Genomic DNA, 26,718 nt, shown 5'->3' with positions numbered 1-26,718 from the left:
ATAAAAAATTAGCTCCTGATGGATGGTATTTTGAGCTTACCTGCTGCTAGTACATTACCAGAGAAACACAGGTTTTGAAACCCACATGACATTAGAAACTGCAGACCATGAAATACGACACGTGCAGGAGCACACAATGTACGCCAGATTATACAAAATAATAAATAAGCTATTTAAACCCTCTGCCTAAAATTGGGCCCGCTGCAAGGAACCCTGGGTCACTTCTACGCAGGCCAATTAATGCACAGCATCTGCTGTACAGAAGCAGGGCATGAAGCACTTCCGAATGATTTCGGCAATTAAAAGAAAACTGTTTCCTGCCTGTTCAGACAGCAACTGTTTCGATGCGAGAGTGAGCACCAAATCACTGTGTGCAGCTGAAAAATTAAGTCCCCTTTTTGGGGAAGAAGGGTTGGGTGGGAGGAAGAATTTTTATGGAAAAAGGAGGCGGCTTTTGTTGTCCTACATTCTGTGCTTTTCTGCCAAATTAGACAGAAGGCTCGGAGGGCTCACCAGCCCGCTGCAGTTTCCACTTCTGCAACGCCGGGCCACCGGAAACACGGATCAGTATCAGCCCTGCTGACTGCGCCACAAAAGTGAAAATCCCTCCATTTCATTGTTAAAGGCTGGTCTGCTTGGAACACAGGTGCCTGAATGCCACACATTTTAAGGCCCTTAGATCTGAAGAAAGGTTCAGTTGACAGTCACAAAAAAAGGCATCTCAGATTGAGTGAAAAGGCACTGCTCGCATCTGATTATATTAATAGCAACTTCCTCTGAGCCGATAAGATAGGCTGGTAAATATCCCCTGATATTTCCTGAAGAAGAAACGTGTATTCACATCCCAACATCTTCATGTAAAGCGAGACGGGGAGGGGGCCACGGGAGACTGCAGTATTTGAACAAGGATGGAACCATCATCAAATTACAAAGACAGACCAGGCGGGCAGGAGACGCCGCCCAGCCCTTTCTCCGGCTGAAGGCGCCTTTAATGGCCCATGCACGAGCGGCCTCACTCTGGAGGGCGCGGGAACCCAGGGGCCACCCATCCAGCCCCGCTGCTGGCTCAGGACTTCAGGCACACATGCCGTCTGCCTGGTGCTCCCCTTGTCTCTCGAGTGGGGCTCCCCAGAACTGGGCAGCACTCAAGCGGCTAAGGGCAAGAGTACAGACTTGTGGCCAATATAAAACAAATCCAGTTTCTTTTAAAATTCCTTAAAATGAAGAAAAATATGACTCCCTACTGCCCTCTAAGTTAGCTCAAAATCAGAGCCAAAGCCTACAGTTACAAAGAGAACTAGTGAAAACTGATGTCACTCACAATACCTTTGGAAATTAGCCTGGACCCTCTACCTTTGTAAAGCATGCTGCTTGAAAGCGCTCTGTGAAAGGATGTTTTTTGTAAACTTTTATTTTTATTAAAAGAGAAAAAGATAGTTTACATCTTGGTAAGGCTGAGAATGGTCACTTACAAAAATGTTGAAAACAAAGAAAACACCTGCTCCCAAGCAGATCACTCCTGAAAAATCAAATCAAACGCCAAGCTTGGAGAAGACTCTCCTATAATATTTAATATACTGATCCACATAAATATTTTTTATTTTATGTTGATAATTATCATTGAGTATATTGAACTGTAAAAATTCCCAGATTGTTACCTCCAACAAAAACCAACTCTTAACATTTAAAAATAAATGTTATCTGGAAAAGATTAAAAGGCCAAATCCAGGGGGAGTCGTTACCTCTGAAGAAGACAGGACAGGAATGAGATGGAGGAGCTTGCCACAGGGGAAGTTCATGTTATATGTAATGTTTCATGGTTAAATAAAATTTGAAACACATATGGAAATGGTGAAGAGGGCACAGGAGTGCTTGTTGGATTCTTCTCTAACTTTCTGCATGTTTGTAGTATTTCATAATTTTAAAGTTTTAAAATGTTAACAAATGCATGGATCTCTATGTACATGCTGTGAGATACAATCTGAGGTTTGGGTGAAAACTGGCATCTTGTCAAATAAACTGCTTGAATAACTATTGCTATAAAACGTATAAATTTAATTATTGCAATTATTTTGTGATTGTAAATCAAGGTATCCAGAAACTGGAAAGTCTGTGAAGCAGCCAGGCTAGCCCCTCTGCCAGGGAAAGATGCAGTGAGCAAGCCTGGGCTGCATGAGGCACACAAGCGCGATGCCAGGTAAACACCTGTCGGGAGGGCCCAGCCCTGCCTCCTCGTTAGGATACTTGAGAGCTTATGAAATTTTAAAATCTTGTTTAAGAAATAAAAAATAAAGGTATCTCACCAAGTTTGCCAGTTCTCTATGGTCAGCTATAAGCTCAGTTACATGAGGCTTAGAGACAAAGGGGAGGTGGGGATGTCATACTCTGAGATGGGATGGGGTGCCTGTGTCTTGTGGCCCTGACTGCGCACCTACTTCGGAGCCTGCCCTGTCAAAGGAGCAGGTGCAAGGAGGAAACAAAATCAGGGTGAAGTGTAAGAGGTGTTGCTACCGACGCTCACCAATGTGATGCTTTCACTGGCACACTGTACAGTAGGCTGTTTCTTGCCTTTAAGGCGTTGTTCACAAGAGGAACAACCACAAACACCTCACTGTCCCCTGCTAAAGGTCAATTCCATCACAAGGTGGATCTTTTCATCTTAGCCCCACCAAAATATCCCAAAGTCTATCTAATATTAAATGGGCTAATTCACAAGAAAAAGCAGCAACAGGTACTTAATTTCAATCTATTCTTTCACCTGGTTTCACTAATCGTTAAGAAAGAAAGAAATGCAGATGAGTATATAGCCAGCTTATGGTTCGTTTCTCATTTAATTGTTTGGTGTATTAAATGAGTATTTCTGATGCAAATCTGCGATGACTGCAGAATACAAACATTACTTGAAAGAATCTTAACTAAATGCAACATTAAAATGCCTCCTTGGGTGACTATCTTATGGGGTTGTTTTGTTTCTGATATCAAAAGGCTAACAAAGCGAACGTGCTCATCAGGACTTTATTTGACTTCAAAGTCAAAGTGAAAATTATGCAATAAATTCAGCAGCTATAAGTCTAATTTAACATGTGGAAAAACGTATTCTACCGTTATTCTGAAAATATATATATTTTTAACATTTCTGTTCAAGAGTTCATAAAGGTAGAAGTTTGAAACAGTTGAGTCACGCTAACTTTGATTACAGAAGTGCTCCCAGTTTACAATAGTGCTCCCAGTTTACAATAGTGTTCCCAGTTTACAATAGTGTTACGTGTCTAAGAAAACGGGTTTGTTTTCAAACTGAAATGAGTTACTGCAGAAACATTTTCAGAAGGCATATAAAAAGGCACATAAAATTTATTCTATCAGTTGTTTCCTAAATTATATTAGTGATTCTGGACCTTAATAATCCACTGTACTTTCTTATTCTTTGCTTACCTGCATTTTAACTGTGTATTAACATCCTCTCTCCACGTGTTCAGAAAAACTATTACACAATCATTTAAAATGTGACCTGCCACATTTAATGTTAAATAGTATATAATAGACACCAAAAAAGTTATTAGGAACTTTTGCTCTGTGAACCCTACAGAAGCCCTTCAAATAAAACACAGCTGCTGTGTTTAGGGCAGGCTGAGTGTTTCAAATGAATCAGTTCAGAGGCCTTGGCACACCAAGCGCCCCGAGTGGATTCATTACTTCTCAACGGCCACCCCACATCTCTTCTTCCTGAGGTTTTTAAACTGTGTTCAAATTGTTTACTTCACAAAACACATTTGTTCATTACGATTTATGTGACACTTTTTTAGAACTTATTGCCAGGCCCACCATTCTAAGACTGGTCAAGTTGTACTTCAGCTAAATAGAAACATGATAGATTACTGGAATTTAAACGATAAAAAGTAACATTTCAAAGAAAGAATACTTGTAAGGCCCTTAGTTGTTCTGGGGTCCTTATTTTCCTTGAAAATACACCAAGGAGACTGACTCCATTATCTTCCCACCCATAAAAGGGGGACCTCGCTTGGCTATTGTTAGTGCGGAGGAAAACACAACACGCCCCTCGGTGTTAAAATCACTTAAAACCGCAAAACTTCAACGTGACAAGTAGTGTTTCCTCACAATGGCCTCAAGTAAGTGACTGTGCCTCTGGCCCAAGGAAGCTTCCTGTGTTTTAATTACACTAAGCAGAATTTAACTATAGAAGTTGCTCTAACAGCCGACGATGAAACTTCTCAGGCTGCATTGGGTTTTGGTATTAGTGGTTTAGGACATTTTTCACAAGCAGTAATTCAAGAGAAAAGACTGTTTCATCAAAACACAATGGCACAGAATATGAAAGGAAGTTCTGCAAGTACCAAAAAAGACAAATAAAAGCAAGTATACGCCCCACCTGAGCAGCTCCCGCAAAAAGAACTTAGGAGTGGGCTGACAGATCCCGAGGTCCTGAGCCTGTTCACTAGGCATGCCCCCCGGTACTCTGACTTTAAAGGAATGCATAAAATATAGGCCCCATTGCTCTGCCGTAACATATTTTTAACAGTTCTCAAACCATTCTTAATGAGTACACACATTTAATTATTGGTGGGTGTTTTTAATATCTGAGCTACATCAATGAACCGAGGACTGATACCACATTGTTCCCATTTACAAAATGCCTTGCTTTCTACATTCAATTATTAACCAGGAAATGGAGCGTACAAAGGCCAAACCCTTTCGGTATGTGGGAAAGTCAGATCAGGAGCCAGCAGCTGTTAAGAAACCAGAAGGCTGCGCTGATCTGGCCTTGGGAGCGCCCCGTTTACTGCCTCTGAGCAGCCTCCTTGAGGGCCGTGTGAGGGGCCAAGGCTGCAGTCTCACCCTCTTGCCCTCCAGGCTTGAGGCAGGAGTGGTCTCCCTCCTCCCTGCCGTCCCTCCCTCCACTCTGGTTTGGATTCAGGGGTTAGAAAAGGATTTAAGGAAAACACTTACTTGAAACATACACACACACACACACACACGATTTTATAATTAAAGCCACACAATTAGGAGTGACAAGCTCAAGCTGGCAGTATACAGACTAGATGCCTTCCAGAAAAAAAACTTAAGAAAAATGAAAAAAACAAAACAAAACCCTTACATTATTTACCAACCTACATATCTAGTCACTAGAAGATTCCACTGACAGCTCTGATAATGTCATGTGCAAGTGAACGACTCTTAATGTCAAGGCCAAGAGACTATCTTCTTACGACCCTAATTCTGGAGAAGGAAGATGTCCTCCCCTGAATTTTAAACACACACACACACACACACGTAATTTTTCTTATGGCCTCTCCCAAATCCTTAACACGTGCGCATTAGACAGTCTTAAAGAGGGCTTTCTTCCAGATGTATCAATGCTTTCAAAGCAAACAACAATTCACAGCCATGTAGCCTCTTTTACGCCTTTCTGAAACAGTGGATGGTTCTATTACTGTATCACCAGGCAAAGCAACTGTTAAGTCGGTTTTCTAACTTCGCATATTAGTTTCAGGGCTGGTCATTCAAACAACTAAAACTGATCATGTTTTCTTAATATTCACATTTATTGCAAATACTTTTCTAGAAGCCAATGCCAACTACCTGATTTTTTCCTCAATGTTAAGTGGATATTTTATCTATACTAATTGAGAAATCAGGAGGCACTAAAATGTAAGTCCCAGTGACCTGAGATACAAAATGGAATCACCACCTCATCCATGAGAGACAGTCATGTCTGGATGCTATTTTCCTGCATGTGAATAAAAATGCAAGTATTTAAGTGTACCCGGAAATCTGGTTGCCTCTTAAATTGTTTTCTTTTCACTTTTGCCGCTCATCAGTAGAGATTTCTATCCATGTTCTAAGAAAATGTGTGCATCCTACCAATTCATCCATAGTAAATTATCTCGAGGAAATAATATAGCTTTGATTTGTGCTTTAATGTCACAAGATCAAGATGAAAAACTTCAAACTGTGATGCTACATTTTATTTACCAAGTAATGGAAGCGCTCTGGTACTGTACAGATTGCAGAATTAACCTTTCCTCAACTCTTCTTCCCAATTAGACATTTGTTCCAGGAATCATGCAAAAAGTTCCTCATCGGAGTCTTATTCCCTGGCATGACTTCATGGATGCTTTGTGCACAGCATACTAGAGAGTAAGCAACGCTTTTAAGGAAAGTACTTCCCAAAACACTGCATTTGCAAAATGATGGAATGAATCTGGCCTTCTTTCTGCTCCACTCCCAGATCATTTGGGAGGAGAAGCGCTGAGGGTCTTGGCACCAACCTAATGCAAACGTGAAACAGGTCAACAACACACGAAATCGATTTTGCTGTTTGGTGGGGGTCAGTTAAGAAAGAACTGCAAAGAGCCGAATCGTGCTGTGCCATTAGCCATCATTTTGGAAGGAGAAGTCTGAGACCAGCATGTCCTGCAGAGACACACACAGCCCTTACCGCGTCTCCAGGCTTGACAGAGACGGCCACCACCACTCCGGGCATCGGGGAACGCAGAACACTGCTTGTGTCCTCAGTCGCTTTTTCCAGCATAAATTTGTTCAATTCTGCGGCAAGTTTGGTTAAGATATTCACCTTGTACTTAAGGGAAAAACGAAACAAAACCATAAATGAGTTTAAATGAACTTTTCCTCAAAAGTAGCATTCATTCTAAATCAGTTTTTAGCTTTTAAATTCAAATTACAGTAACAGCCTTAAATTCAAATGGTTCTCAATTGCTGCACACATCAAAATATATTTGTTTCTGTCATATATTGAGCTATTTCAGAAATTTCTTGAAATAAGGGCTATTCCAGTTATTAAAATTAATCATTGATAAATATCATCCTATATCTTTAAGAAAAACATCTCAAAACGTTATAAAGAAAACTGAGAATTTTACTTGTATTCCCTTCACCACCTACAAACTTACCCCTATCAAGGAAAATCCCGTGAGCTGGGCAGGCCCAGGGGATGGAGGAGGTGACATGTGGACAGGCGCCAGTAGATGGCAGCAGATGGCTGTCGCAGCTTCCCACAGCCCTCCAAGAGCAGCTGTACTACGTATCAGTAAGTTAAGACAATGGGGTTCAGTGTTCATTTTGGGCAAAATACTATTTAAAATTCCATATTTTCAGTGACAGAAAATGTTATATTCATGACTGAAAAAGTTGGCTTTTCTTAAAGGCACTACATAGTCTTTCTGATGTAACAAGATGGTTAGGAAAAGATGCACGATAATGAGAATGCCTTCTGCACTGAGAGACAATAACATCAAGATGTTATAAACACGGATGGAAAATACGCACAGACAAGTATATTCATGGCACCTTCTGTAGGTGGCTCTCAAACAATCGGGCATATTCAGGGCAGTTCAGTGAAGCAGAACATTTCAAAAAAGAATTCCTATCCTCTCCGTGAATAAATCTATGAGCCACAATTTGGTCTATCCAAACAGAAAAAAGATAAAATGGTTTGAGGAAGTGTCTCTCGGTGAAATTGGAACCACCACCCAAAGGTTCTGGATCCCTACCAGGTCTGATTTCTCTTGGGTAAGAAAGCAGCAGCAGTGAGACAGCTCCATTTTGTTCAAAAAAACCCTGCTGTAACTCAAAGCCTCCTGTGGGCATCATGATGGCAGGGATGCAAAAACAAAATATAATTCCCCCTTTAATTCTGCATGGGGACGGCGGGAATCTCTAAGTGCCTCTTCACAGGGCCTACTGAAAAGGGTGGGGGGAGAGCTTTGATGGCCTAAGTTCCAAGTGGATTTGCGACACTGTGACAGGTTGAATAATAACATCTTTTGCATGTTTCTTTACTCCTGAGCGTGTGTTTTGCAATCAAGACATAGAAGCGTCTGCCAGTTTCTGAAGGATATGATCCTTAAGTGAAATTACAGTGCAAATAAAAGCTTTTTGCTCCTATTAAAATTCATCTGAGTCATAAGTGGTGAGGGAAAAAGCGAGGAGAGTGCGCGCTGCTGTCAGTCTAATAAACATTCTGGGCAGGGGGACTATTTATCAGTGATGAATTGTACCTCCAAGTCCTTCATTAAATCAATGGGGGAGGGTGTGGAGGGACAGAGAGGACTATAATTGGACCAAATTGCACAGTTTTCATATCTGTGCTGTCTGCCATGGGGGAAAAATCCAACATCACTAGAGGCATCAGAGTCAAAAAAAAAGTTACTTTTCTAGTTGGTATCGCCCTGAGCTGCGCCTTCTGTGTGACTGACTTACGATGTGCCTTGTTCAGTTTTCAGTGTAGCACACAGATCTATTTTTTTCTTGTTTTGCAGAATTCGACTTCAAAATGTGAAGCCTAAATTCAGGAAAAGTATCTTCATACGTTGAGAATATGATTTACCACATTTCACCACAGTGGATATACTCCAAAACTAAGTTTAGTTATATCACAGATCAGCCTGCATATGAACAAAGTGCTAAGAACAAAGCTTCATTTCTCCCCAGAAATTACAAGATTCTGACGAACACTGGATCCTTTTACTATTTTTATAATTTTCATCTTTCAGATTCCTGTCTCTGTAGGACTCCTGCTTTGCTTGGAAAGAGATGTAAAAGAGTCACAAACTCAATGCCTTTAGATGCAGTCTTTGTTACTGATGAGATGTTCCTTTTCCTTTTGTATTTGTTTATTGTTCTTAAATCTGTTTGGGGGATAAGTGACTTATTGTAATAGCAAGTAAAAAATAACAACAGGGTAAACTCCTCCAGAGAGGCCTTGGTGCAAATAGTTGGTTTAGAAATGACCTTTCTGAATATAAAAAGAGAAGGCAGAGAGAGATTCTCTTTTTAAGATTACCTTTGATGTTGTCCTGACCCCGTGAGTGTACCACACAAACACGCCTTCTTAAAACAACCTCTCAGCTGGCCTGTGCTGTGCTGCACAGGGCGCGTGCCGGGATGGGGCCCAAGCGGGGTGCAGCATATGGGCCCATCAGAATGAACTGCCTGGTGAGAACCGTAAAAGCTTTTTGATGCCCCAGAAAAGAAGTCATTTAAGAATGTACACCAGGGCTTTCCAAGCTTCTGATCAAAACTGCTATTTACTGGCATCTCTGGATTCTTTGGGGGCACAGACAGCCAATGCTTTGTGAGACTTCAGGAATGTGCCCCTACCTGGACCGTGGGGTACAAGCTCAGTTTCACCGTGGGCATTTAACTATTCCTCATGGGTTGTGCGAAACTCCCTTAGAGTTTTGATTTTAAGTTTTTGTGGTTGTTTTTAAGAAGATAAATCACAAGGTTGATGTTTGAGGGTAGGAATCCAAGACTCTGAAGGCTTGTGGACAGGACAGAGTAGCAGGATCCCAGAAGCAGCCAGGTTTTCCCGCTGCCTGGGTAGGATGAGGGAACATGCCAGCATGGGTGACAGGCAGCTGCCTGTGGGTGGGGCTGGGCTGCCAGGGAGCCAGAAGATGATTCGCTCCAGTGAGCTCGGGGCTGGTCAGTGTGTGGAACTTCACTCCGCTGGCTTAGGAAGGTGTTCTCCAGACCACATAGCCAAATGAAAAAAAAATGTTCTCGAAAAACAGCTCACCACGTAAGTGAGAACAGAACAGTTGCTCTCTGGGCTTGACCTGGTGGGACTCCTCAACCCACACACGAGAGTAATGGGAGGGAATGAGGTGTTATCTAATGACCCAATGACAGAGAAGCGGCCCCAGCCTGGATCTCTAAGCAAATTAATTTTATGGCCTCTGCAGTATGAAACCATGTCTAACAAGAAAATTTCTCCCAAAAGTTTAAAAGAAAGAAAGAAAAGGAATCGCAGCTGACATGAAAGGGTCAGGAGGAAAGCCACAAGAGCTGGACAATGACAAGAAACGCCAGTGGGATTGTTTTTAAAACTGACACGCAGCTCTTCCATGGACCTGATTAAAGGCTGGGGGCTGAGAGTGGTTGCTGCAGCAGGAGGAGGAGGCTAGTCACAGTCTGGGTGAGAGAGGGATGTTATCACTGGACCTCATTAAGAAAAGCATCCTGCAACTGGGCATGTGTGCCTGCACCCCAGCACCCCAGAACTCAGCACCCCAAAGACAGCAAAGAATCACCCACTTTGAGACACACTCCACTTTGACGGATACACAGAATACCACCCTGGAGGCTTCTGTATTTGTACAGTACATGCACCTCCTTACAGCGTTAAATCCACCCACCTGTTTCCACAGCCTGTAGAAGTACCAGTAATTTAATTCTGCAGACCCCATGTGCTAAATGTTGCAATGATCCGAGGTCTGTGACTGCTCCCGAGGTGAGCACTTGCAGTTTGCTGTACAGTTTTCAGCTGTGATTTCAGAGCCTCCAGTGCCACTGTCAACCTCCATTCCTCTTCAAGTGGGCTCATTTCCAGTTTCCATTTATGAGTCATTCTTCCAGTAACAATTAGGACACGTACAGTTGACTGACTGTTAATGTTCTTTCATGTCCTCAACTGTTGGCCATCTCAGTCAATACCAACTCAAGGGCAGGTGCTATCTTTGACTGTAAATCACTGTGCATCAGAAATCTTGAAGCACTGGCCAAATACTGTCCATGCACCCCTCACTAAGTAAGGGGACAGACACTTCTTCAAAGATTAGGCTCTCTTCCTAGTCAAGGTTTTACACCTTCTGGCCCCAAAGGTCTTCAACATTAAGCTCTGTCTTCATTTCCGCAGCGTGGCAGTGAGAGCAACACTCAAATATTCCCCTAAAGGTCTACTGTCCTAACTCAGAGCTGGGGAAATAGTGTCAGTGTTTTTAAAGTGATGGAAAGGGCGAAATGCAAAAATGATGCATCTTTAAAAACACTGGCTGTCGGAAAAGCAGAGAAAAACTAGATATAAATTGAAACAGTTCAGTGGAATGAGACTTATAATTCAACCACATTCTATTCTCCTAAATTCTTTGTAGGGTACACAATTATCACTTAAGGAAAAACATAGCAAGGTTCGGAGCCATACAAAATAATTTCCCTCTAGTTCTGCACAGGGCCCAATCGCCTGATATCTGAGCTACACCACCACCACAAATCTCCAAGATACAACAGTGACAATACACAGAATTGAAGCCTACGGCTGTCCTTCCTTTGGAGGTGCAGCCCAGGCAAAGGAGCGGACGTGAACAGGCAGCAGCTAAGGCGCAGGGCAAACCACAGCCTCCTACAGCTGCAGTCACTGGAGCAGCCTGTTAGCATAATGCTGTGACAACTCCATCAGTGCAGTCTCAAGGTAGCTGTCAATCAGGATGCATCATTTAATCCAACAGCACTCGGAGGACTTTCTCCTACAACCCACATGACAGCATATCTACAGCTCTATTTATATCAGCGCCCAGTTGTGTTTACAGTGTTGTTGTAATTAGAAAAGATGCAACAGGCAGCAATATTATTGAGATTTCCATTTTGTAGTATTGCCCTGTAAAGTGTGATCTTGCTTCACAGAGTCATGCTAAATGACAAAAGGCTATTTTCTTCAATCTCCCAGCTCAGACAGCACTTCATTTGCAGCTATCTATAATTAGATTAATGGTGTAGTGCGGTACAAAGCAGGCCCACTTCACATCAGATAGCATATGAATTAGGACAAACACTTATTTCAATTCCAGGCAGAGAAAGCAATGACTGGGGTATTTAGCATACCCTTTATGGTGGAATGAGATGTTAATTGTGTACCATTACCTCTAAACTGCTTGCTTGTTGTATAAATCACTGTGCTAATTGATGCAGAGATAGAAATGTAGCCACAGGCGAGAAAGCAAAGGAATGAGAGCTGAAGATGGTGGATAAAGGATTATCGAGTAAAACCATATGGAGATGAGGTTCCTTTGAAACCTTTGCTTTCTGCCCATGAGCAGGATTTCATCATATACAGCAAAACTCTGGTACAAGAAAAATTAATTTTACATTCCTTTTTAAAAACACAAATTCCTTGTAGAAGTTCTGGCTGCCAGAAATCCAAATAATAGGTATGTGGAATTCATCTTAATATACATTTATAAAAACATGGAATGTATAGTTTTCAATAGTCAGAGCTCCTCATCTGGGTTTTTGGCTCATGGGTTAATAAGTAACACTTGTAAACTATACCTGAAGCAGATGTTTCTGACCCATCCACAGGGCAAAAACAAATTCTTTCCCAAGGCTTGAAGTTGTTCTTTTAGACAAAAAAAAAAAAAAAAAAAAAAAAAAACCCACAAAACAAAAAACCCACACCACCACTATGCTGGCTTAGTCTGTTATAGACTCTAATTGTATAGAAACATTTATTCAGGATGTGAATCCAACAGAACAGAATCATTTTTATCTACCATTAAAACAACGATTTTAACACCATCACCAAACACTGAAATCTGACTATTCCAACTTGAGGTATTCTTCCTTGTTTTTCTAAAACTAGCAAAAAAATAAACAGAAGCAAGTAGTAATTTAAAAGCTTCCGTTTTAAAATCTCTGAATGTTACTCTTCCCTTTTAAAATGTCTTGTTCTGCACTCAACAACTCTTAATAGGGTAAAAACGAGTGTCTCAAAAGCGCACATATAGAAATCAAATGTTTCATCCCACAAGTCAAACCGTCCGTGATCCACAGATAAACGTGCCCCTGGGAAGTTCATAAATCCTGAGTGCATGTGTCCTGAGTACAGGCTCACGTTTTTTTACTAGCAAGGCAACACTGAGGTGCAGATTAGTGCTGTGGACCTTCTCACAAATTCAGCTGCTTAGTAATTAGCACTGTTACAACATTTTATGCAGAGAACAAACTCATAGGGTCAGTTAGCAGCTCCAGTTCTCAGCCTCACGGTAACAGTTAACATATCCATCTACTGGCAAGTGTACATTTGAGAAACACTGTTATCATTCAGCGTTGTGAAATATGAACACCACACTAACTTGCAAGAAAATAAAACAATGTTTCAAGAAACTAGAAAGTCTAGTTCAAGTTACCAGGACTGAAACTTGGGAGGGGAAAGTCCAGAGCTGCTTTTTTGGGGGCCACAGCTGTCACCTTTCACTGTACAGAGTGGCTCTTATTATACATCTGACTGCTGAACTAAGGACACCTGGATCGCAACTGCAAGCGTTTATGGTTTAGGTTATTATGCTAAATAATATTAAAAACAAACAAAATCCACAAAGAAACATCAAGGACTCTCAGGATGGAAACCAACGTCAGCACAATAAATAGCGTGAACTACTCTGCAACAACCCCCACCCCCCAAGCATCAAGGCAACATAAATAGAAAGGAGAGAAGATGTGGAAACAGTGTAAAGCCCTGAGTCCTGGTCATTAATCACTTGTTTAGACCATTTAAACTAGAGCCTTACAGCCTGCAGCCAAAACCAACATGCCTCAGTGAAGCTGGTGTCAACAGAAGAAAATATATGGTTTCTGATATTACGTCCCAGTTCCTCAACATTTGCTCCAACTGAAAAAGGCAGTTAAACACAAAGTAAATCATCCAGTTAGCCTGGCTGTTTAGTGACACACAATTGATAATGTCAATACATTGCAGCGACATAATGCGTCACTTTCAACACTCATCTGCTGCTATTTATGAATCAATCTGTACTCAAGGTTTTATTGTGTTACTGGTAGGTGGTTTTTGGAGTTAAGTCTTTTACCGGACCAATGAATGTGCCACAAGAAGGCTAACGGCAGTGAACAGCAATCTCATTTTTCGAGGGAAAAATTAACACAAATAGGAGTGGGAAGAAAATCCCAACAAAACTGAAGAATAAAAATATCTGACGCCCATTCAGCAACTCATTTTTCGAACATCCTGCAAAACTGGGGAGAGTTTCCTTAGAGAATACCATCTTAAGGCTAATCATCAACAGCATTGAAGGAATGGGTAAGTCTGTGTGTATCTCGGGCTTGCTTCTGAAAGACGATCTCCCCTGGAGGGAAGAATATGGGGTTGTCAATAATACAAAAATCTAGCCTCATCCTTTGTTCCGTCTTGTTTTTGTAATTGGAAACACAAGGCTCATTCCAGTTATACTGTCCTAAGATGAGCAACTTAAAAAAAAAATAGTGCTGAAAATTAAATTGAAAATTAAACACTAGGCTGGGTGCAGTGGCTCACACCTATAATCCCAGCACTTTGGGAGGCCGAGGCTGGAGGATCATGAGGTCAGGAGTTCAAGAACAGCCTGGCCTACACAGTGAAACCCCGTCTCCACTAAAAATCCAAGAAATTAGCCAGGCGTGGTGGCGGGCACTTGTAATCCTAGCCACTCAGGAGGCTAAGGCAGAAGAATTGCTTGAACCTGGGAGGTGGAGGTTGCAGGGAGCCGAAGGTTGCAGGGAGCCGAGATTGCGCCACTGCACTCCAGCCCAGGCCACAGTGAGACTCTGTCTCAAAACAAAAAAAAAAAAAAAAAGGAAGAAGAAAAGAAAATTAAACACTAGACCCAGCACTCAATAACGGAGAGGATTTATTTCTTCCCTTGTGTTGCACTGAGGTTACCTTGTAATCTGAATCACTTGTATCATAAGAGAGGCCTAAAACTGATGTGGCGGGAAAAGAGCTAGCGTCTGGGAGGCTGCCCCATTCCTAGTCTTCTAAGAATTCCGAGGTGGTCTCTGATGGGCAGGAGGGCACTGAGAAGTCCTCAGTGGGTTTCCCAAGGAGCAATCTGTTAACGACAGCAGCCTCCCTGGAGCGTGGCGCCATAGTGCCATGTGTGCAGGTGTGCTGATGATAAAGGGGGCCCAGCCTCTGCCTGGCCCAAGTGCCCCCAAGCTGTCTAACAAGTAGGTACATATGCCACAAAGGCAATTTGCTGGAATAAGTGGCACTTTCACATCCACAAAGGCAAGTCCATTGACAATGAACTGTACAGAATGCACAAAATAGAACATGTGCATTCTGTTTGATCAGGAGTCTCCATGACACATGACAACTATAATGAGTCATTTTTTTCTTTTTACTCAAGAAAAATATTATAGATCTTTGAAAGCCATGTACTCAATTATATAACAATACCAACATCTGTTAACAGTACAGGCTGTTTCTATTCTGTATCTCGAATTGTTTTATGTAATTACGAGTTTATAAGGTATTTGGTAAACCGGTAAGAAAGTACCTTTTTAAAGCACTGTATAATTTGGGGTACAATGAAGTGTTCTCTTAAAAATCTATAATTAGGGCAGCATCAGCTTACAGAAAAGTACAGGAAATGTTATAAAAACACAAGTATGTAAATAAGCACCGAGGTGAGGAAGTGTATGTGCCACTTCACGGTGGTGCCCAACCCTCTTCTTTCTCCTCCTCCTATCTGGAATGTTCTTTGCTCATATCAAGTTGAAGTCAAGCTGTCAGAATGAATGATCTTTGGGGAAAAGAGATGGGGAGCTTCAACAACAATCTTGCCTTTACAGGTTTTCTTAAATATTTTTACTATTATGAATTCACTGAAGAAACTCAAAATTCAAAATGCCTAAATCCTGGCTTTATGGGACAGAAATTCAGAAACTAAAACACAGAAAGGCAGAGTAAACAAAAGTAGAGATGACTATGATGCTGTGAGGTAGACTGTCGGCCAAGAAAATTGAAGCAGAAAGCAACTGAAACCCCCGCTGCCCCAGCCCCCAACCTCCGCCCACAAAGGGTTCTGGTCTGAAGTAGCAGAAATGAGTGCTGGTAGGGGGGTTGCCTAAGAATCTTGGGGTTTACAGTTCTGACATATCCTAGACGCTGAGCCAAGGAGGACTGCTGGCACCCTCATGCTGTGCTGTATACAGAACACACGATGCTGAAGGTAGCCAAGATGGGAGAAATTGGGAGACAGGGCGATGTAGCCCCCATCCTGGCAGCAGCAGAGCATGAAAGCCCAAGTCTCTGAAGCCAACTGGCCTGAGTGTGACATCCCAACAAGATGGCACCTTTTGACCAAGTTACCTCCTTCTCAGACAAATGTCATCTCTAAAATCAAGCTAATACAGGTCTTGAATAACTGTTTTGAGGATTAAATTTACGAAGATCTGCAGTGCACCTAGCAAGTGCTCGACAGTAACTATTTACCAGGTATGATTTCCTGTCTCCTTTTCAAACATCTCTGGTTGTCTAGAATGAAAGACTGATGGCTTTTTTTTTTGGGGGGGAGGGGGTAGGGGAGGGTGGGTGGGCAGAGAACAGGGTACCACTCTGGCACCCAGGTTGGAGTACAGTGGTGTGACCATGGCTTACTGCAGCCTCGACCTCCTGGGCACAAGTGATCCTCCCACCTCAGCCTCCCAAGTACCTAGGACTACAGGCAGACGCCACCAGGCCTGCTTAGTGCTTGAGTATGTTTTGTAGAGATGGGGTTTTGCCACATTGCCCAGGCTGGTCTTGAACTCCTGAGCTCAAGGGATCTGCCAGCCCCAGGTTCCCAGAGTGCTGGGATTACAGGCATGAGCCACTGCACCAGACTGACACTGGTGGATTTTATTTTAAAATCATGTATTGTAGGACATCTCAGATTAACTTCTAATTGTTAGAGTTCTAGCTCTATGCTCTCCACGTTTGACAGCAAATAGATTACGTTCTTCAAACCTCACATCTGGCTCTAAAATCAAAGAAAGGAAGTTGATTCCGTGTTCAGAGAGGTTCCCGGGCACGCAGCGAGAGACCCCACGGTTGTCTTTTCCTCAGACAGTTAGAAGCATAGCGAATTAGAGAAACAGTTTGGTTCATTCCTTCAAAAACCATTTATCAAACATACCTGGGCAATTTAAGAATACAAAACAAACAAGAAAAAATGGCTCCTGACCTAAATACCATAATCTGGCCAGAGGGGAAAGACATTCATGAATGACACAATATAAACGTATTCAAGGATTACTAAGAATGCGATCAATATGAGGTGGGCTTTTTTTATTTTAGCCCCTCTCTTACAGAAAATCTCCAGGCTGCAAGGCAGTAGAGAGTAGTGGTTTACTGTTTAGGATCTGGAGTCAGAATACTCTTCCACTTAGAAGCTTGGGAAAGTTCGACTTTCCATGTCTCAGATTCCTTCTTTATGAACTGTGGATCATAATAATGCCTACTTCTGTGGAAAGTAAGTGAATTCCTTTTTTTTTTTTTTTTTTTTTTTTTTTTTGAGACAGAGTCTTTCTCTGCCACCCAGGCTGGAGTGCAGTGGCATGATCTTGGCTCACTGCAGCCTCTGCCTCCCGGGTTCAAGTGATTCTCCTGCCTCAGCCTCCCGAGTAGTTGGGACTACAGGCGCGTGCCACCACGCCCAGCTATTTTTTGTATTTTTAGTAGAGATGGGGTTTCACCATGTTGGCCAGGATGGTCTCGATCTCTTGACCTCTTGATCTGCCCGCCTCAGCCTCCCAAGGTGCTGGGATTACAGGCGTGAGCCACCGCACCCGGCCAGTAAGTGAATTCTTGTATGAAGAAGCCTCACAGAAATGTCATTAAGTATTTAATAGCCACCATTACTACTAATTGCTGTCATTAAAACATGTCCACAGATGGACAGAAATCTTGGGCACAGTCACTAAGAAGACACTGGAGGCTGCCTGGGTGGGCCTAGAATTCAACACAAATCGCTCTCATGCCCGCGTACATGCTCGCAGGTGCACAACAGCCAAGTACCTCAACTCTTCATGCTGAGTCTCTTCACTGGAAGTGTCCTCTGATCATATTCTTAGCCTAAAAATTTGGCCTTCTATTCAATTCTCGTATGAACATTCTCCCGACTTGGAACTTTGTCCTATCTATGTGGATCTGACTATAATCTTCCCCAGACTTTAAGACTATGTTTCTAATTTCTTATGGCAGAAGAATTCATATTTGAGGAACCTGAGATTTTATAAGAAAATGAAAATCAGGGGACTGAGTAAGTGAAATTTGACAGCTGTTATAAAACAACGTATTTTATGGAGTTTAAAATAGTTATAGGCTTATTATAACAGGTCCAGTGGTAAAGAGGTGTATGAAACAACTTACTAATCCACCCTCTCACATCTAATCCCACTCCCCTTCAGTAATGTCAATTTTTATTGTATATCTTTTACTCACATGAATCTATCAAAATATAAACATATATATAAACTACAAATACATTTAGCCTGGGTAAAATGAAACACGGAAGACTGCTTATTATTTTTGAGGATCTCACTCTGTTGCTCAGGCTGGAGTGCAGTAGTGTGATCCCAGCTCACTGCAGCCTCAACCTCCTGGGCCCAAGTGATCCTCCCACCTCAGCCTCCCAAGTAGCTGAGACCATAGGCACATGCCACCATGCCAGGCTAATTTTTTAAAAAATTTTTTGTAGAGACAGAGTTTTGCCATGTTGCCCAGGCTGGTCTCGAACTACTAGGCTCAAGTGATCCACCCACCTCGGCCTCCCAAAGTGTTGGGATTACAGGCATGAGCCACTGGGCCCAGCCCACAGCTCATTTAAAGAGGAAGAGATTTATGATCTTTTGCCATTCAACATCCTTGACTCACTGTAGACTTTTAAACACAAGATGTTTAATACAGAAAAAACTATTTTATTATTATTTCTTTTTTTCGGGGGGATGGAGTTTCGCTCTTGTTGCCTAGGCTGGAGTGCAATGGCGCGACCTCGGCTCACTGCAACTTCCACCTCCTGGGTTCAAGTGATTCTCCTGCCTCAGCCTCCCAAGTAGCTGGGATTATAGGCATGCGCCACCACACCCAGCTAATTTTGTATTTTCAGTAGAGACAGGGTTTCTCCATGTTGGTCAGGCTGGTCTCAAACTCCCGACCTCAGGTGATCCGCCCGCCTCGGCCTCCGAAAGTGTTGGGATTACAGGCATGAGCCACTGTGCCCAGCCAGAAAGAACTTCAGGTAAATTATTTTTCCTCGTACCTGCTTAGCTAGCTTGTCTTAAGCATGGCTGTTCTGAGCCTCTGTCAACAGGCAGCCTCTGCCCAGGACAACTCCAGAATGTGGCAGAGTATCCTCCACTGGCCCTGCCAGTCTCTCTTACCCACGATACAACCTCCCCTCCTCCCCAGGAATCAGAAGGTCCAGCTGTAAATACAGCTTTAACGCCCTAGGTCTGCGTCGGCCTCAGCTTCTACAACCTTTCCCAATGCTGCACTGAAAATTCCTGTCCTCTGCCATCTGCTCTGCCTCCCTCCCTCTTCTTTTCTCAACTTCGTTTCCTCTTTTTCTAATTATCCCCAACAGTGTGACTCGTTATCTGCATGTAACAGACAACTCTGCCTAGCTGCAGTAACTCCACTAGGATTTTCCCTAAATCCCTGTCCTTTACTCCTAAGAGTCTATCTCATATCCTACCATTCACACCAATCAACAGAAAGCTCTCTTAACTTTGTAAATTGTAACCACTCAGTCATTTTCAAGTCTAGAGGGCCAGAAATGCCAAAAGTAACTGCCAAAAGCTTGAGTCACAGAAGTTAAGGTCGATTCCCTGTGGTCTAATTTATAAATGATAGCTAATCAAAATGAAAAATGCCTCCCTAACCCTCTTACCATTGCAATTCAATAATGCTACACAGTAGCCCATGAAGTAAGACTAGGAGACATTTCCCTTGCATCTGTATAATCCAGAAACCAGGAATACTGAGTACCAGCCGTTCTGTGCCGCTCTGCTGTCCTCTTGGTTGAAAATACACAGTACACACAGCCAGGGCGAGGTGGGATGAGAGGGTCCCTGTTCAGCAGGGACATCTACCCTGGCTTCTACCTTAGTGAAATCTGCCTGGATCAGGGGCTGGGCCTCTGTTTCATAGGCTTAGAAGCTAGACTTCCACTATACACTCATAATGCATCATTCTGAACGAGATGGATTCACTTTTATCAAGCTCACAAGATATTGACGTGTAAACCATCTTAGGAATTTACAATCCGAAATAGGTTTGTAAAGGGAACTCACACACCTCCTAACTGTAGTGTGAGTACTAAATTATAGTCAATGGTTCTTTGATAAATACAGAATCAGCAGAAGAGGCACTGGCTGAAGTACTCTCCACCAAGACAGCATAAGCAGCAGTTCTCAACCACCGAAGCATCAAAATTTGCCTGGAGGGCTAGTAAAAACACAGACTGCTGGGCCCCCCACTTGAGTTTCCAATTCAGGTTTGGGGTGGGGTCTGCATTTTATTTATTTATTTATTTATTCATTTTTTGAGAAGGAGTCTCCCTCTGTTGCCCAGGCTGGAGTGAAGTGGCACGATCTCAGCTCAGCACAACCTCCGCCACCCGGTTCAAGTGATTCTCCTGCCTCAGCCTCCCAAGTAGCTGGGATTACAGGTGTGCGCCACCATGCCCAGCTAATTTTTTTGTATTTTTAGTACAGATGGGGTTTCACTATGTTGGCCAGGCTGGCCTCAAACTCCTGACCTCGTGATCCACCCGCCTTGGCCTCCCAAAGTGCTGGGATTACAGGAGTGAGCTGCCACACCGGGCCTGGGGTCTGCATTTCTGAGTTCCCAGGAGACGCTGCAGCTGCTGGTCTGAGGACCACATTGTGGGTGAGCAGAAGGCCTTCTCCACTATGGAATGGCCTTTCCCAGGGAATTTAGCTCATGTCCATGAGAAGCCTTTCTTCTCCTAGACTCAGCTGACAATGCACTGCTAGAGAAGCCTTTCCTGAGAGTGGACAATGGAGACTCAGAAGGGTGAGGGGGTGGGAGGAGGGTGGATGATGAGAAATTACTTAATGGGTACCATGTACATTAGTCAGGTGATGAATATCTAAAAGCCTTGACTTCCTCTCTATTCAATCTATGCATGTCACAAATTTACACTTGTACCTCGTAAGTTTATATAGATAAAATAATTTCAAAAAGTATGTTTGACTCTTGTTCTAGGTAGAAAAATCTCTGAGTGACACATTTTTTTTTTTTAAGAGTCTCACTCTGTTGCTCAGGTTGGAATGCAGTGGCACGATCTTGGCGATCTTGGCTCACTGCAACCTCCGCCTCCCAGGTTCAAGCAATTGTCCTGCCTCAGCCTCCCAAGTAGCTGGGACTACAGGCACCCACCACCACACGCGCTAATTTTTGTATTTTTAGTAGAAATGGGGTTTCACCATATTGGCCAGGCTGGTCTCAAACTCCTGACCTTGTGATCCACCTGCCTCAGCCTGCCAAAGTGCTGGGAATATAGGCGTTAGCCACTGTGACCAGCTAAAGATACATCTTTAAAGTATCTTTTGCATATATTCAGTCTTATTTGATGTCTCAAGGTTTGGGGAGTGTTTTGGTGTCTACAGTTACTACCCCATTAATTTTTTTCTGGCCTCAATGTTGCTGTCCCTAAATTGGATCGAATATATTCTTAGAAGGGTGAGATTAGGAAAGGAACTCGTTAATATAGACTGAAGGCCTCTCTAGTCTGTAAGTAACCTTAATATTCTGAGACTGGAGAATACCTCTATCTTTTGGGAGAGAGGTTCTCTTTAAATGTTTACAGATTTCAGATGAGCTGAAACCAGCCTTAACTGCTCAATATTTGGGCAACTGGGGACTGTTCCTTTGATCTTTTGGTTTATTAAAAACTATGGGGAAACTAAAAAGTCTGAGAAAATTTAGCAAGGTAACTTTAAATGGAATGCACATGTTATTACATGAACTAATTAAGTATAAATTCCTTGAAAAGAAACTTTAGTATTAAAACATATATAAATATATCCTTAAGGAGAGTTCTGGTCTCAACAAATAATAACAAAATATAAGCGCCAGATCACTACTGTGCCCTTGGTCTGGTGTCTGCAAGAGGAAATAACACACTGAAGAGCTGGACTTTCATTTGACTTTCAACTGTACTACAATCCTACTAGAACGTGGAGAGCCTGGTGACTCCATCCATTTTAACACTGATCGCCTCAGCCTGAAGATAGTCTCAGGAGAAAATGGACTGAGCCAGAATTGTTTAGCTTTTTTCCTGGGTGGTGAGATTCCATTCTTGCCCAATTTCTTACTTCAATTAGATTCAGAGGTAGAATAATCTAAAGATAGATTCCAAATACTATCTCTGTCATCTTTAAAAAAAAAAAAGAATCTGTTATTCCTTCTCCCCAAATGACAGAAGCATGATTTAACTGCATTTTCCTTCAAAACTCTCCATTGCCAATAAAATACTAACACCTCAAAAAAGTCTCAAGCAACCTGTGAATTAGAAACACAATAAATATTTTTTCCTTTGCTTCTCCTCTGTTATTTTGAAAACTTTGAAAGAAAAAACCTTTTTAAAATGTCAAATATACTTGTCTTGTTTACATTCAGATGTATGAAAAAGTTCACTGAGGCGTTGGTCTTATTTTTGTCACCAGACATAACGGGACAGATGTGCTTCTGCAACAGAGGTACGGATGCAGCATGCAGCAGTCTATCCTAGAAGCTCTGGAAACAAACACTCTTTATCCCAAGGAGGCAGGATATGAAAGGCTGCAACCGCCTTAATAAGATATTACTTGTCCCAACATAAAAGTCTGTCTTGAGGCACCCTACCACAGTCTTGCCTATTACTCTGCTGATTAAAGGAGGTTGACTAGAGCCATGTAGGCTAGAAGGAGTGAGGCCTGGACCAGAAGAAAATAATTGCAAGAGTTTCTCTGTCAAACATTGAAAGTCATCAACATCAGAATCACAAATATTTCACTAATCTGTTACATCCCGCAAATGTGCAGATAAGCCATTTCTCTCTGTCAAACACCTGAATGGAACAATGATTATCTTCCGGAATACAAAACTATCTCCTGGTTTCACCAGTTTTGTGAACACGGATGCTGACAAAGGAGAAATCTTATTTTTCAAGCGTCTTTTGGGAACAGCAAAGGCTATGAATAGTGAGAGAGTGCTATGCTGAGCAATGGAAGCAAACTCCTCGTGTTCCGTGTATTGACTGCACGCCCACAGTTCTGTGGCTTGGTGAAAAGCTTTCACTTGTCACAATTCACGGTTTTCTACAATAACATGAATTGACATCAATGATTTTGCTTGCAATGCTGGTGGAAGTCTTGTCTTCCACTGCCAAGTTCTCAGAACCAGAGAACTGAATCAATGCCTCGTTAAAAGGTTTTGACAAGGTATGGCGGCAGAATACAAAATTTCTCTCTACTATAAACAAGTATGCTAACATGACAGAGATGAATCATTAAACTACCCCCACCCCAGGAAATATCACTCCAAACAGTTCAATAGGGAGGAGTTATTTTAAGCATAAAGAACATGGTTGGTAGTGGAATAAACCTACGAAGACCAGACACATGCTCCAGTGTGGATGAACCTCAGAAGTGTTACACTGATGGAAGAAGTCACACACAAACAGTAGGCTAGGGGTTGCCAGGGGAAGGTGGGGGAATAGGGAGTGATCACTTAATGGAAATGGGGTTTCCTTTTGGGGTGATGAATCGTCTTGAAACTGGAGAGAGATGATGGTTGTACAGCGTGAATGTTAATAAATGCACTGAATTGTATGTTTTAACCTAGCTAATGGTTAATTGTGTTATGTGAATTTTAACTCGAGGAACAAGGAAATCTATTTGGCCATATGAATTTGTAAAGCTTTCATTTACAGGCTCTTCACTCACTAACATGGGTGTGTTTCCAACTGATTTGTGGCTTTCCTCTTTCTCTCTGTTTTTGGTATGTCTTCTCCAGTAGACAGTACTAACCTCCATGAGACAGCGTAATAGTATCTGGTACATAGAGAAGACATTCAATATTTGTGAATGAAAAAAGAAAAAAAATCGATAATTTTTTTTTTTTTTTTTTGGCTAACCTACACATCTCCAGACAAAAAGAGAGGCAACTGGTGATAACTATGACAACTTCCAATGTTGGGCTGGGTGTGGTGGCTCACGCCTATAATCTCAGCACTTTGGGAGGCTGAGGTGAGAGGATTACTTTGAGGCCAGAAGTTCGAGACCAGCCTGGGCAATATAGCAAGACCTTGTCTCTACCAAAAATAACGGTTAGCCAGGTGTAGTGACACATATCTACAATCCTAGCTACTCATGAGGCTGAGGCAGGAGGATCAATTGAGCCCGCTAGTTCGAAGTTTACAGTGAGTTATGATCCTGCCACTGCACTCCAGCCTGGGTGACAGAGTGAGACCCTGTATCTAAAAAAAAGAAAAGTAAAAAAAGAAGGAAAAACTTCCAATGCTGAAGAATGTGATTCTTCAGGCTAAAATCAAGAGCCCACAAATCTGGCAATTTCTCTTAGGGAGAAATTTACCAGGTCTTAGAAACCTCACTAAATTCTTTTGAACATTTATTTTTGCCTAGACATCACTGAAATTTAGACCTCAGTTCATAATCCTTTTCTTGCTGACAGCATCACTAATGGTCAGCTGCAAAGATGACCTCACTGGTAGAAGAACAGAGGAAATGACTTGGCATGAATTTAATTTGAAAACTCTTGCAGAATTGCAGCAGTTTCTTGACAGGAGCCTGGAAAAGTTCTGGCAGCTCTGATAGTATCTGCTACCCCAAGCCTTGGTAAGTCAGTACTTACTGCCACTAAAATTAAAAAAAAAAAAAAAAAAAAAAAAAAAAAATCAAATTGGCTGGGTGTCAAAGAGGCTACACTGCTTTACCATTCCACAATTTACACTTCTCATTCAAGCCAAAGAATAGTAGGCTTCTCAGATGTATACTTCAAAGCCAAATTCGGTGACTTTTTAGTTTTATTTGCACAACTTGTTCATATTTTCATTTTTCACTAATTTTCACCCTCAAAAAAGTGAGAGAAAAAGAAGTGACAATTTTTTGCAAAGATGATTTTTATTTTCTAAGAGAAGGAAACCAATTTCCAGTGCAACCAGATTAACTGTGCGTCCTGTGATGAAACTCCTTTGACTATAATCTTCCCCCCAGCTCCCCATTTCTCTGCTATTTTTAGCTGTGTGTTAATTAGGGGAGAGAGAACTATGGAATTAAGAGACAAAAGAGACCCTAGAGCTTTTGAGGAACAAGGAGCACAGCCTTTGCTTCCAGCGTCCTGTGAGAACAAGTGCACTTGTACTGCCATACTGGGATTCCGTGACATCTTCCGAACTCCATCCTAGAACTCAAGCTGCCAGCCACTACAGCGACCTGAACACGCCGTGCAGTTTCGTGGCTCCATGGCCGTGTTCATGGTATCACGTCCTTCTACAATATCCTCCCCATTTTCCTTGGCTTGGCTGACTCATAATCATTCCTTAAGTCACAGTTGAGGTGTCATCAACTCCAGAAGCCTTCCCTGAGCTTCTGGTTGGGTGACATCTACTTACTGGCTCCCAAGGCACCCTGGCTGTCTGTTTAACACTCACCATATTATGTTGAAATTATCAGCTTAACTATTTCCTTTACCAGATAAATGGAAAAAGGAAAGTAGTAACTTTAGAGTGGAGAAAGGGACAAACACCACCTGAACCAAATGAACAAAGTGATGCCATTAACAGTGGGAAAAAGAGAAACGTGAACATGCGCCTCCCGAGAGGAGACAACGAGGACAACGCAGCAGCACCACCGTTACGTTCCTGCCAAAAATGAGTAACAACCTGACTGTGAGGAAACACCAAATGAATCCAAATTGAGAGCCATTTGACAAAATAAATGGCCTGTCTTCAAAAATGTCAAGATCACGGAAGCCAAAGAATGACGGAGGAACGATTCGAGATTCAGGAGACCAACAGGACAGGAAAAGTCAACGCGAGGTGTGACTCTGAGCGGATCCTGGGCCAGAAAATAACGCTTCTTTTGCTTTTGCTTTAAAGCCAGTATTTTTTATAGTGAGTAAACTGGCAACAGTTTGAAAACATTTTAAAGAGTAGGAAAACTGGCAAAATTTGAAAGGTTTGTAGATTAGACAATGGTGCTGTTTCAATGTCGGTTTCCTAATTGTGGTAACAGTACTGCATTGCAGTTCCATAAGGGAATGTTGTCCTGTGTCGATGAAATACACACTTAAGTATTGTTAGCAATTTGCTGAAATGGTTCAGAAGATACCAATTATTTACATATATAGAAGGTGGAGGTGGGGAGAGAGAGAGAGAGAGAGAGAGAGGGGGGAATACACAATAAATCAGCCTTGATAAAATGTTAACATTTGGGGACTCTGGGTGAAATTATCTGGACATTCTTTGTATTATTGTTTTGCAACTTTTCCCCAAGTCTGAAGTTATTTCAAAATAAGTTTAAAAAAATTAAAAAGTATCAAAATCTAAAATAAGTTTTCCTTTTAGATGAGAAAAAAAATAAGTGTAGGATTAAAAGCATGTAGCTATGTTCAGGGTAGTGAGAAAAATCTGCAGTAATTACTTTGAAAGTGAAGTCAGTGGTTACACAGAGTGCTAATTGGAAGTTGGCACAATTCCAGGGTGCTGACACTATCTCCCAAATTAACCCAACAAACTGGACAGCAGAGCAGGAAAAGGTATTTTCTTTATTGGGTAGTCATAAATGAGAAGCAAGAACATTCCGAATAATGCTGAGCTTCTTTACAAATAAGGATTTTTCTCACAAGCTTTACAAACTTAAAAAAAATTTTCTGCACTAAAGGCAATCATCCTACAAATAACTACAAGTTAACAAAAATAGAAGGGACACTCAGTAGTCCCCTGACATTCACCATCAGCAGCAGTAGCGTCTCTCCAGTGCTGGCCATTTCAGAGGTGGCATTTTCCATGATGACCAGAAATTAACTAGACTAGCTATAGGGGCTACGAGACATGACACAGTGTGCAATTACTCGGGAACATGCACATGTAGAGGTAAATCGTGGAACCAGGTATG

The 26,718-nt window shown here is 42.1% G+C and overlaps 2 protein-coding genes across 6 annotated transcripts in view; one reads left to right on the top strand and one right to left on the bottom strand.

Annotated features, from left to right (window-relative positions):
- Positions 1-15,334, top strand: part of GGACT (gamma-glutamylamine cyclotransferase) — an 81,266-nt gene extending 65,932 nt beyond the window's left edge. Inside the window, exon 3 of the transcript XR_010136818.1 lies at positions 8,298-15,334. The gene's annotated coding sequence lies outside the window, so the exon portion shown is untranslated. The remainder of the gene's footprint in view (positions 1-8,297) is intronic.
- Positions 1-26,718, bottom strand: part of PCCA (propionyl-CoA carboxylase subunit alpha) — a 461,053-nt gene that overhangs the window by 8,272 nt on the left and 426,063 nt on the right. For 2 of the 5 annotated variants that reach the window (XM_054529192.2, XM_054529193.2), the window contains 2 exons: positions 23,527-23,634; positions 6,458-6,598 (listed from right to left, as the gene is read on the bottom strand). The exons of 1 other annotated variant lie outside the window; for it this stretch is intronic. In XM_054529192.2, the coding sequence (XP_054385167.1) occupies positions 6,458-6,598; positions 23,527-23,634 (249 nt within the window). The remainder of the gene's footprint in view (positions 1-6,457; positions 6,599-23,526; positions 23,635-26,718) is intronic. 2 more of the 5 variants (XM_024230769.3, XM_063715021.1) reach the window with 1 other exon arrangement.

Source organism: Pongo abelii, chromosome 14 (assembly GCF_028885655.2).
Source record: "Pongo abelii isolate AG06213 chromosome 14, NHGRI_mPonAbe1-v2.0_pri, whole genome shotgun sequence".
Classification (NCBI taxonomy): Eukaryota; Metazoa; Chordata; class Mammalia; order Primates; family Hominidae; genus Pongo; species Pongo abelii.
Note: the sequence above shows the minus strand (reverse complement) of the source record. Positions and strands in the feature narration are given on the sequence as shown.